The sequence below is a fragment of the Armigeres subalbatus genome, chromosome 2, assembly GCF_024139115.2.
Source record: "Armigeres subalbatus isolate Guangzhou_Male chromosome 2, GZ_Asu_2, whole genome shotgun sequence".
NCBI classification, from domain to species: Eukaryota; Metazoa; Arthropoda; class Insecta; order Diptera; family Culicidae; genus Armigeres; species Armigeres subalbatus.
Window position 1 is genome coordinate 384,597,657 of NC_085140.1, and position 12,581 is coordinate 384,610,237.

The 12,581-nt window shown below is 42.4% G+C and overlaps 1 protein-coding gene across 7 annotated transcripts in view; it reads right to left on the minus strand.

Annotated features, from left to right (window-relative positions):
• LOC134213155 (protein NDRG3) overlaps positions 1–12,581 on the minus strand; it is a 169,273-nt gene that overhangs the window by 20,126 nt on the left and 136,566 nt on the right. For all 7 annotated transcript variants that reach the window (XM_062691818.1, XM_062691814.1, XM_062691815.1 and 4 more), the window contains 5 exons: positions 7,140–7,260; positions 6,389–6,530; positions 6,139–6,318; positions 5,958–6,078; positions 5,780–5,892 (listed from right to left, as the gene is read on the minus strand). In XM_062691818.1, the coding sequence (XP_062547802.1) occupies positions 5,780–5,892; positions 5,958–6,078; positions 6,139–6,318; positions 6,389–6,530; positions 7,140–7,260 (677 nt within the window). The remainder of the gene's footprint in view (positions 1–5,779; positions 5,893–5,957; positions 6,079–6,138; positions 6,319–6,388; positions 6,531–7,139; positions 7,261–12,581) is intronic.

Here is a 12,581-nt window from a genome sequence, read left to right on the forward strand (position 1 = left end):
AACTCTTTAATAAAGGCCAGAGCATTCAGAACAACTTTGTAGAACAATTTTTTTTTTCTTAAAAGTATGCTTTAGGCCGAAAATGCATCTTTTCTCGTAAATCTTGCAATACGATGATAATGATAAAACTTATAAAAAGTGTTAAAGCTGTAGATTTTTTATTTTTCATTTCTCACAAATGTCACCTTCTGAATACTTTTAGGGCTTTCCAAAACGCGTGTTTTGCTATAAGAATATCGTCTGTATCTTCGTCCATTGTCGAGTTATATCATTTTTTTTTGAAAAAACATGATTTTAGTAAATTTGGTAAAACTTGAGATAAAAAAATAACATATCTCCAATTTTTTGACATAATAAGAAATATGAATTTCTCTTTCAAATGCCGTGTAAACATATTTTTTTGGTCTGCCCTAACCGGAGATATCAACTTATGAATAAAATGTAATTTTGACAGAAAAACGGTTATAACTTTTGATCGGTAGAAGATATTGAGCATATTTACCCATCAAAAGATGCATTTTTTTGAGCTCTAAAAGTCACCTGAAGACGACTTTTTCGAGAAATCCAAAACAAAAAAATTAGATCAAAAATACTGTTTTTGTGAGGTACACCCTAATCCAATTAGGTAAAATTGCTCCAAATCAGCCAACTTAAGAGCTACAGAAAAAGTTTTTGAGGAAAATTAATTGGAATAAGCTGCGCTACAACTTTGTAGAACATAACATGTCAATATTCCAAAAAATAAAAAAATATTTTCTAATTTTTTTATATGATGGGCTACCCTATTTTTTGGTTGCACCATAATGATGGCCTTACTATTTCGAACAATTTTGTAGAACAACAGTTTTTTCTAAAAAATATAGTTTTGGCGTAAAATGCTACTTTCCGCGAAAATCTGTATCCTGGACCATAGTGCACTGTTTAAAAATTTTCACGCCGCTGACACTTGACATCTGACGCCAGCTCTTTTTAGAAAGTTAACATAACATCCCGTAGAAATTCTGAATATTGAAAAGAAATTCCGAATTTTCCGAGGGAATTCCTAAGACGTTCCTGTAGACATTCCGAATTAATTTCGTGGAGAGTCCGAAGAATTTCCCGTGAAAGATCTTAAGGATGCCCCGATACTAAAATGTATTCGAATTTCATGATTTTTTTGTGTACATATGCTAGGAAGCTATTTGATGGCAAATAATGTTCCGATAGTCCAGCGCGGCAATATAAGTTTGGATCGCAACGCAGACAGCTCGGAGGAATGCAAAATAATGTGACAATCTTCTAGCAAAATAAACTGGCACCGGCACTGGCACCAAGATAAGTGCTAAAAAGTAAAGGTGTCACCGCTTACTGACTGCAAATAAGGAGGTTGTGTGGATCTGGCAGCATGTCGGTTGGGAAATACACTAACGGAGAAGTAAAATCCATCCACTTTTAGCTCTTCTACATGGGTACATAAATCTTCTTCCCACGCTGGAAAATTTCAACGTATAGTGGGTCTAAAAAGTATCCGTCTAGCTCAGCGGTTCTCAACCAGGGGTACATGTACCTCTGGGGGTATCTCCGCTGGTCCCAGGGAGTTCCTCGGACAAAAATGCGTAATTGCGGCTGTATTACAATTTCAATCAAAACTTATTGATAAAGGGTTGATGATTGTGTATTTTTTCAATTCAAAGCTTTGTCTTGTACAAAATGCATGGCATCGTGCCTTCAAAAACCAACCAGTATAAAGGGGTACGGAACAAAATATCAAAAAAAAAAAAGGTGGAATCAACAAATTTTGAAAATCTGATCGAAACAAAAGGTTGAATAATTAATATGTCTAGAATATACTTCTGAAGTAAAATCTAGAGTCTAATGGTTCAGAAGCTAATGTTTGAGAGGCATGAAGGCTTTTTTCTCCAATTAGTTGCACGTTGCTGGAGAATTGGAAGCATCCTTCTACGCTTCTCGGCAGCCTCCTTTCAAGAGTCCCGGAAGCCTCCTTTCAAGAGGCCCGGAAACCTCCTTTCAAGAGGCCCGGAAGCCTCCTTTCAAGAGGCCCGGAAGCCTTCTTTCAAGAGGCCCGGAAGCCTCCTTTCAAGAGGCCCGGAAGCCTCCTTTCAAGAGGCCCGGAAGCCTCCTTTCAAGAGGCCCGGAAGCCTCCTTTCAAGAGGCCCGGAAGCCTCCTTTCAAGAGGCCCGGAAGCCTCCTTTCAAGAGGCCCGGAAGCCTCCTTTCAAGAGGCCCGGAAGCCTCCTTTCAAGAGGCCCGGAAGCCTCCTTTCAAGAGGCCCGGAAGCCTCCTTTCAAGAGGCCCGGAAGCCTCCTTTCAAGAGGCCCGGAAGCCTCCTTTCAAGAGGCCCGGAAGCCTCCTTTCAAGAGGCCCGGAAGCCTCCTTTCAAGAGGCCCGGAAGCCTCCTTTCAAGAGGCCCGGAAGCCTCCTTTCAAGAGGCCTGGAAGCCTCCTTTCAAGAGGCCCAGAAGCCTCCTTTCAAGAGGCCCGGAAGCCTCCTTTCAAGAGGCCCGGAAGCCTCCTTTCAAGAGGCCCGGAAGCCTCCTTTCAAGAGGCCCAGAAGCCTCCTTTCAAGAGGCCCGGAAGCCTCCTTTCAAGAGGCCTGGAAGCCTCCTTTCAAGAGGCCTGGAAGCCTCCTTTCAAGAGGCCTGGAAGCCTCCTTTCAAGAGGCCCAGAAGCCTCCTTTCAAGAGGCCCGGAAGCCTCCTTTCAAGAGGCCCAGCCTCCTTTCAAGAGGCCCGGAAGCCTCCTTTCAAGAGGCCCGGAAGCCTCCTTTCAAGAGGCCCGAAGCCTCCTTTCAAGAGGCCCGGAAGCCTCCTTTCAAGAGGCCCGAAGCCTCCTTCAAGAGGCCCGGAAGCCTCCTTTCAAGAGGCCCGGAAGCCTCCTTTCAAGAGGCCCTGAAGCCTCCTTTCAAGAGGCCCGAAGCCTCCTTTCAAGAGGCCCGAAGCCTCCTTTCAAGAGGCCCGGAAGCCTCCTTTCAAGAGGCCCGGAAGCCTCCTTTCAAGAGGCCTGGAAGCCTCCTTTCAAGAGGCCCGGAAGCCTCCTTTCAAGAGGCCCAAGCCTCCTTTCAAGAGGCCCGGAAGCCCCCTTCCAAGAGGCCCGAAGCCTCATTTCAAGAGGCCCGGAAGCCTCCTTTCAAGAGGCCCGGAAGCCTCCTTTAAGAGGCCCGGAAGCCTCCTTTCAAGAGGCCCTGAAGCCTCCTTTCAAGAGGCCCAAGCCTCCTTTCAAGAGGCCCGAAGCCGCCTTTCAAGAGGCCCGGAAGCCTCCTTTCAAGAGGCCCGGAAGCCTCCTTTCAAGAGGCCCGAAGCCTCCTTTCAAGAGGCCCGGAAGCCTCCTTTCAAGAGGCTCGCACGCCTCCTTTCAAGAGGCCCTGAAGCCTCCTTTCATTCAGCTCGGATGCCTCCTTACAAGACGCTCTGAAGCCTCCTTTCCAGAGGCTCGGAAGCCTCCTTTCAAGAGACCCGAAAGCCTTCTTTCAAGAGGCCCGAAAGCCTCCTTTCAAGGGGCCCGAAAGCCTCCTTTCAAGAGGCCCGAAGGCCTCCTTTCAAGAGACCCGGAAACCTCCTTTCAAGCGATCCGGAAGCCTCCTTTCAAGAGGCCCGGAAGCCTCCTTTCAAGAGGCTCGGAAGCCTCTTTTCAAGAGGCCCGGAAGCCTCCTTTCAAGAGGCCGGAAGCCTCCTTTCAAGAGGCTGGAAGCCTCCTTTCTAGAGGCCCGGAAGCCTCCTTTCAAGAGGCCCGGAAGCCTCCTTTCAAGAGGCCCGGAAGCCTCCTTTCAAGAGGCCCGGAAGCCTCCTTTCAAGAGGCCCGGAAGCCTCCTTTCAAGAGGCCCGGAAGCCTCCTTTCAAGAGGCCCGGAAGCCTCCTTTCAAGAGGCCCGGAAGCCTCCTTTCAAGAGGCCCGGAAGCCTCCTTTCAAGAGGCCTGGAAGCCTCCTTTCAAGAGGCTCGGAAGCCTCCTTTCAAGAGGCTCGGAAGCCTTCTTTCAAGAGGCTCGGAAGCCTCTTCGTTTCTTGCTGTTCCGCAATACCTACGTCCGAAGCATTAATCTGATGTTCACTAAACCGTGCTAAACCAGTCCTCGAGCAAATTTGGTCAAAGTGGCGCTTAAAACATCGGTTCAAATTTAATTCTCCATAAACTTGACAGAAAGACGTGTTTGACGAGCGCATTCAGGACAAGATTTGACTGCTTTTTCCATGTCCGCATATATTCCCGGCCAGGAAACAAACGAACGAGCATTTCCATAATCTTCATAATACCAATGTAGGACGCATGGAGATTTTCCAGGGCAAGGAACAGATGGTACCGCTACAAGGCGCTCAAAAAGTACACACAACCGGTGACGAGAGTCTATTGGACCTGAAGCCAAAGCTTTGTGTTCATACCTTGTTAAATCAGCACCGGTCACCAGGATATGCTCACAATGAGCGGTACCTTTCTTGAGTCGAAAAGCGAAACTGGAATTAGACTCACCTCTTCGCTGAACAATTACGGATTTTGATACTTTCTACGAACTTATCTTTCGTCGAATCAAAAAAGTTGCCTAATGTAGTACATAGATCGTCGTATGTGGGCGTTTCCAGGACGTTTGGACTCTAGGACTTAAAACTTGATGGCATTATTTAGCTCCGTTTTCACATGTACTAGTGCATAATGTACATGCTGAGTAGGTAGGATACAGCTTGACTGTAATTTCTACTCAAAGCGTTTAAAACAATCCGATACGAAAGTGTTGTCCACCGAACGGTATTCGGAGACAGTGAACGATGGAGACATTTCATGAATTGAAGTTGCTCTGGCGGAATCCGCTTGACCCACTGCCATAGGCTAAAATCTGCGTAAGAGATGTCATTACCTCTTTATTATCCATCTTCATTACCGAGATCGAAACGAACACGTTACCTTCGACCGGAAAACTTTTGCCTCTAAATACCGCTTCTGACACCAAAATGATGGGAATTTCCGGAACATTTAACTTTTTTGTAATATCGAATGTCGCACCGGGCGCCAATGATTTTTTTTTTAATTTTTCTGCCAAAATTAATTTAATGTTATCATGTAACATATTCAATTGATCACAAATCGCATCGGACATCGTTCAAACGCCATAACAGAGGATATCCTACAACCAATGTACGCATTAATTGACCTTTCCCGTCCAAAATTTGTACTCGCTCAATCGATTCTTTGGCTTATTAAAGGTTAACTTTCCCAAAGAACCTATATTTTTAAGCCTCTAACTATTTTTAAAATCAAAAACAAAAACCGTAATGGTAAAAAACAGCACTTTTTCGATTTTAAAAATAGTTAGAGGTTTCAAAAAATATGGGTTCTTTGGGAAAGTTGACCATAAATAAGCCAAAGAATCGACTGAGACAATAAAACGAGATACAATTTTTGACGGGAAAGGTCAATTGACATAAAATATTTTCCGTTTTACTTTTGCGAACAAAATATCATAAGTCAGTCAAAAAGCCGCAAGGTGCGGTTTGGCTGAACCCCGACCAAATAATTCATGAACCTACACAAATCTCTCTCGTGTTTTAATAACATCTTTAATACGGCACAGCGGTGGATTGGGCCATTGTTACTGACTCTCTCAGCTTGCCCTAATTAGCAAGTTTATTTTCAGAAAGCGAATCAATACATTATCCTTGGATTATTGTATTCTTTAACTAACCGTTGACACAATCTAGACTACTTGCTACAGACAAATCATCCTCCCATTAGGCAAGTTCTACGCTTAGGCTTAGACTAAAAACACTCCCAGAGTGCCTTTGCATTTCAAATTTACCTTCATCCAGTTGGTCTTCTCCGGCGCTAGTCTGCCGTTGAATGTTACCGTGTCGTCGATGTGTGGCGAAAGTGCCCCGGTAATGTTCAGTACTGGCATTTTCAGTGATGCAGCTGCAATTAAAAAATATGGATTACAAAAAAAAATTATAACTGAATGATCGCTATGTTCCCCATACCTGTCTGTGGTGTACCCGACGGTGTTCGGGCAATGTTGAGATCGGTACGCTTGATGTACGAATCGATGAACATGGCCAGGTTGACGGGATTTATCGACCGTTCAAAGTTGGATTTGTACAGCTGGAATAAAATTACCGTTAATGTGGGTAAGTTCTTTCGTTTTGCCTTTTATCAACTCACCTGCACCAAATCCAGATTGCGCTCCTCTGGATTCCGGCCAAAGTGGTGCCACATCAGATAGTCCATCACGCTTTGCGTCATGCCCTTGGTGCGGAGATTGCGGGAGTTGAGCAACTGGTAGCCCCACTCGATCCAACCCGCTGCCGTCGAACTACAGTTGATTAGGCAGAGGGCACCGACCTGCAAGGACCGAACATCAATAGCAGTCATTGGTAAATCATCCCTAAATAGAATTTAAATCGAATTATACCTTATCCGGGTGTGCCAGAGCAAACCGAGCCAAAATATTGGCACCGGCACCAACGCCAAATCCGATCATCGTCTTCAGATTGAAGTGTGACATCACAAACAGCAGCTGAGAGGCGAGCTCGTCAAATGTTGGGTACACGTAGCTAGAGAATTTATTGGAAGGAAATCAACATGAGTAGAAAGTACTTTTAGGTTCTAATGCAGTGAGTTATATTAGATCAACCTACTAAGAGAAACCTGCGATCCCCAAATCTTATGTGATTTGAGATTGGTTGGACAATCTACAATTTTGATAAGCTCAATAATTCATAGAAAAAAAAGTTGATGTACAAGAGTTATTACCATTTCTCTTTACGACACAAACTAAATATAATATTTTGAAATATGTTTAGGTTTTTCATGAATCCTATATGGAATTCACCTGACTCTGTACGACAAATTACATTGCTAAAACGATATCTACTTATAAGTCCAATATACACAGGATTTTGTTTTTACACGATTTTTTTTCGCTCGTATTTTTGATCGTGTGACTTCAATTTGCCATCAAACTCTTCGCAACATGTTTCAAAAAATCCAGAATAAATCAAAGAAAAACCACATGATAATTAATATACGTTAAACATTTAGGATGAGTGGAAAATTGAGAAAATGTAAATCGCGTAAAAACAAAATCCAGTGTACTATTTTTCTGATGCCAAATGCAAAATTTATATCAGATGCTACGAGCACAACCAAGCGACAATACTTACTCTTCCGGGAAGGTGGGCGCCCCTTCTTCTTGTCCGGGAGCGTTCACATGGTAGACACAAAAGTTGTCCAGCAGGGCACGCATCGATGGGAAGTTGAAAAATCCAGCAAAACTCGATGCATCTGAAAGGACGAGAGTGCAGCAGGCGGATGAGTGTTTATGTACATACTTCTTCCCCCCTTTTCATCTGCTAAGTACTGCGAGAAGTGGTTCAAAGTGAAAATCATTTGTAAGTAAATTGAAAATGTTTCCTCCTCTACGGTTGGACGCATTGAGCAAGAACGGATGAGAGGAAATTAAATTATACTTGAATGCGGACTCGACAACGTGTCGTACGGGTGTTTGTAAGGACTGGCTGATGCTCTTTCCGCCGAACGGAGACGGACTTTCCCCGTTTTTATGCTGTCCACGGAAAATCAAGAGTACCCGTTTTATGTTCCAATATCACTCATTTGGAGATATCATACGAAGCTGTCAAAAATGAGGAAGGATGGAAGAGTTCATGGTCACCGTATGTTCGGTGCAGAAATTTCTGAAAGTCCTCTTTTTTATGTGGAAAGATGTTACCCATCTCAATAGCTAGTCTACTTAATTTGTAGGGGGTTGAGAATCATTCATTTCTGAGTAATATCAGACACCGTGTTGGCACGTGGACCTGCTAGAGAAACACGATATTTTTTTTATTTATCCAATTATTTTCTCCTGGAAGCAATTTTCTTTGCTGGCTTCTTTACAAAGTATGCTTTACTCGAATATTTCGATAATTCATTGGAACGGTTATTTCAACCTGTCTTACGAAAATAGAGTATTATACCGTGGGGCATCGAAATCCGTACACTTAAGCACCTTAGTATATGAAAAAGTCATTAGAAAATTAGAATCGAATGTAAATAAAACGTTTGTCATTGACACAGGCGCATGAAGGCTTCTACTTTTGAAGTGTTTCACATTTACTCATTAAAAACTAAGAAAAACATGATAAAATAATGAATTAAATCAACTACTCCTGACTCGAAATCCGTCCATTGTGGACGGATTTCGAATCAAAGGATCAAAATCCGTACAACTATTTCTTAACTAAATATTTAAATTTTAACAGTCTGATTGACTAAACCACCAATGTAAATAGTTCGATATGCACCTTGAGAAGCGATCCCTTCGATTTGTATTCCGCTTATCTTATGTAATGATTTGCAATTAGCAATTAAAACACAGTTACTTTTGGTGCAATTATGCGAACCCGAAAACAAAATGGCGGCACAAACTCCGCGTTTGGTGGGTGGAGATTTGTTTTTGATTTTTGTGGTTTTAATTTCAAAGCCTTCTTTCCAATTCTATGCCCTAAAAGCTTACTGTCAAGTATCTGAACAGGATAAGATTAATTATTCTTACATTAATTACCTTTAACCTCCTTAAATTTATTGATATCTCATGAGGTGGACGGATTTCGGTGCTGTACGGATTTCGGTCCCGCACGGTATGTATTTTTTATATAGGAAAAATGTTTCTGTTGTCCATCGTTTCGAGGACATTGAGAATGGGTTTGCTAGTCGAGCTCGAGATGCTTAACTTTCGAAGACGACCTTACAGTAGAGGTCGAATTACGTATATGTAAAAATAATACGAGGTGGTGGAATTAAATGGAATTGTACTAAACTCGCATTATAACAGTGAAAACATTCCACTAAAAAGAGCTAAATAATTTTCATGATACTTAACTTGTTTTATCGATCACGTATGACATGAACATACACACATCCGTTGAAATAATCTTTTTTGAAGTTCGTTCTTGAACAGTGTGAACAGTTTGTCAGAGCTATTCCTAATAGTGATCAGGTATTTATGTCTACGGTCTAATTCCCATCATACGCACTAAAATCAATGGAAACATTGTTAATTTCTAATAACCAGTGTTGGTAGAATCATACTCAAATCTCAACCATCGAGGCTTCATGCACGAGCTAACTCGCTTGCGATTCGGTAGGAAGGGCATCGCGCTTGAGTTTTTCAGGCAGAATCGCATCGCTCCACACTTTCGTCGAAAGATTATTTCGCTCTAAAACCCATCAAAACGCAATCGAGGCGTATGTTTTGTTCACATGTGAATTTATTAGCAATTGCTTTAAGCAAAAAAAAAATTCAATGCATCCTACAATGAAGAACACGTACAAATCATGCAATGATGCAAATCGTAATTCGAATCGCAATTCGCAATTCTTTGGGCCATGAATCTGGTGGTATTTGAATCGCGCTTGATTTGAATCGCTAATGATTTTTGAGAATTTAGATTTTACCAACACTGCTAATAACCTGACTATATTAGAACGTTTGGAAATAAGAGCGTAGACGTAGATACCTGCCTTAACTCTACTAATTACAGTCCCAAGTGGCCACCTGATGGTCTTCCGTAAGACCTTGCCCAGATAATCAGTAAGCATTGAGAAAAGAATTTAAGTGGCATTATATGCGCCTTCACGGCAACCCATTAAATGCCTATATGTAAACCCTATAGTCGCCTTGAATGCAATTTTAATGCAGGTTTTGATCCAATATACGGCTCCTTAAGTGCTTAACCCTTTTGTTACCGACAGGGTACCCGGGTACCTTTTTCGTTTTCAAGTGAATTTTTTTTAGGGTTCTGAACATCGCAGGAAATTGAAACTCCGTGACATCTTCAAACTCGGCAAAATTAGGGTTTGGGTGGTACGAAAATGAAAATCCAGTCAGGGGGGGCTTGGGGAGGGGCTTCTGAATATTTTTACCCCGTAACGTACCGACAGGGTACCCGGGTACCCACGTTTTGGTATGACCATAATTTCGTCAGTTTTCAACCGATTTGGACAATTCCGTTTGCTATGGATTAAGAAATTCATCCTCTATCCGATCCATATCACATAGGACCGATCCGGATTACCTGGTTACCGGAGTTCCGAATTTGCTAGACCATGACTCAAAAATGGAGAAGTTGATCTTATAGAGTCCAAATGATGATTTCTTGTACCCTGAGCTACCAGTTTCGCAGAAAATTCGAGGATTATGACTTCCCAACGTATTAGGACCACGTGATCATATGAACTCGGAACGGACATCCCGGAATAGGTTCCCGTGGGCCCTAAAGTCGCCGCAAATTCATTCCTGGCAATATGGGTATCAAAATTCTTGAAATTATTTCGGGAACATGTTATTCATATAGTTGAAACCATAGGATGGATATGAACCGGAACGGTCATTCTGGAACAGGTTCCCGGAGGGCCCGTAGTGGCCAAAAACTTATTTTGAATAAACCCTAGCAATATGGGTATCAAAATTTTTGGAATTGTTCCGAAAACATGTTTTCCATGTAGTTGAGACCATAGGATGGATATGAACCGGAATGGTCATTCTGGAAAAGGTTCCCGGAGGGCCCGAAAGGCCCGTAGTGGCCAAAAACTCATTCAGAATAAACCCTAGCAATATGGGTATCAAAATTCTTGGAATTGTTCCACAAAAAAAATTTCCATGTAGTTCAGACCATAGGATGGATATGAACCGGAACGGTCATTCTGGAACAGGTTTCCGGAGGGCCCGTAGTGGCCAAAAACTCATTTAGAATAAACCCTAGCAATATGGGTATCAAAATTCTTGGAATTGTTCCGGAAACATGTTTTCCATGTAGTTGAGACCATAGGATGGATATGAACCGGAACGGTCATTCTGTAACAGGTTCCCGGAGGGCTCGTAGTGGCCAAAAACTCATTTAGAATAAACCCTGGCAATATGGGTATCAAAATTCTTGGAATTTTTCCGGAAACATAATTTTCATGTAGTTGCCCAAGCAACACCTCTTGTTTCTCAGTGAGTAACAACAACTGTGGTGTGACTTACTAAAGGTCTGACTTATGCACCACGCGTCGTATTTGGAACTCCTTTGTGATACAAAAAGCGCAAGAGGTGGAGCCTATTTGCAACATCTTGCGGCTACAATGAAAATAAAAACACAAAACCCAACCGGGAATCGAACCATGGACCTTGAGATTTGCAACCTTCTACTATAACCATCACACCAACAATTCTATTTGGAGATTCTGCTACAAGTGCACTACATAAACAACAAAGTCATTTGTAACTTAATTGTACCTTATACGGAACATGCAGGGGACTGTCAAAAATAAAATACTGCTCAGCTGAGCTCAAAGTGTTTTGCAACATATCAGAAACATTGTCGTAACAGCAATGAACCGAAGTGTTATTAATTCTGCAACTTATCTGTTTTGTTTCTGATATGAAACACATCGAAGTTTATACCAACCAAGAAGTCAGATGGGTAGAATATTGCGACGCCACTTAAACGGAAATGAAACATTAAGATTTTCTGAAACAGGGAAGTGGCTTTAATGTGACTCGATGTATTGCCAGTGTCTTCAATGCAATTTATTAGGAACAAACACATATTTGAAAGATGTTGCGCGTGCTGCTTGGGTGAGACCATAGGATGGATATGAACCGGAACGGTCATTCTGGAACAGGTTCCCGGGGGGCCCGTAGTGGCCAAAAACTCATTTTGAATAAACCCTAGCAATATGGGTTTCAAAATTCTTGGAATTGTTCCGGAAACATGTTTTCCATGTAGTTGAGACCATAGGATGGATATGAACCGGAACGGTCACTCTGTAACAGGTTCCCGGAGGGCTCGTAGTGGCCAAAAACTCATTTAGAATAAACCCTGGCAATATGGGTATCAAAATTCTTGGAATTTTTCCGGAGACATGTTATTCATGTAGTTCAGACCATAGGATGGATATGAACCGGAACGGTCATTCTATAACAGGTTCCCGGAGGGCCCGTAGGGGCCAAAAACTCATTTAGAATAAACCCTAACAATGTGGGTATCAAAATTCTTGGAATTGTTCTGGAAATATATTTTCCATGTAGTTAAGACCATAGGGTGGATAGCAACCGGAACGGTCATTCTGGAATAGGTCCCGAGGGTCCGCAGGGGCCAAACACTCATTTAGAATAAACCCTGGCAATATGGGTATCAAAATTTTTGGAATTGTTCCGGAAACATGTTTTCCATGTACTTGAGACCATAGATAGGATATGACCCGGAACGGTCATTCTGGAACAGGTTCCCGGAGGGGATGGCTTAAAGTGATCATTAATTCATTTGGTAGAATCCCTGGCAATATGGGTATCAATATTCTTGGAATTGTTCCGGAAACACGTTTCCATGTAGTTGAGACCATAGGATGGATATCAACCGGAACGGTCATTCTGGAACAAGTTCCCGTAGGGCCTACAGTGACCATAAATTCATTTGGGAGAATCCCTGGCAATATGGGTATCAAAATTCTTGGAATTGTTCCGGGAACACGTTTCCATGTAGTTGAAACCATAGGATGGATATCAACCGGAACGGTCATTCTGGAACAAGTTCCCGGAAGGCCAGCAGGGACCAAAAACT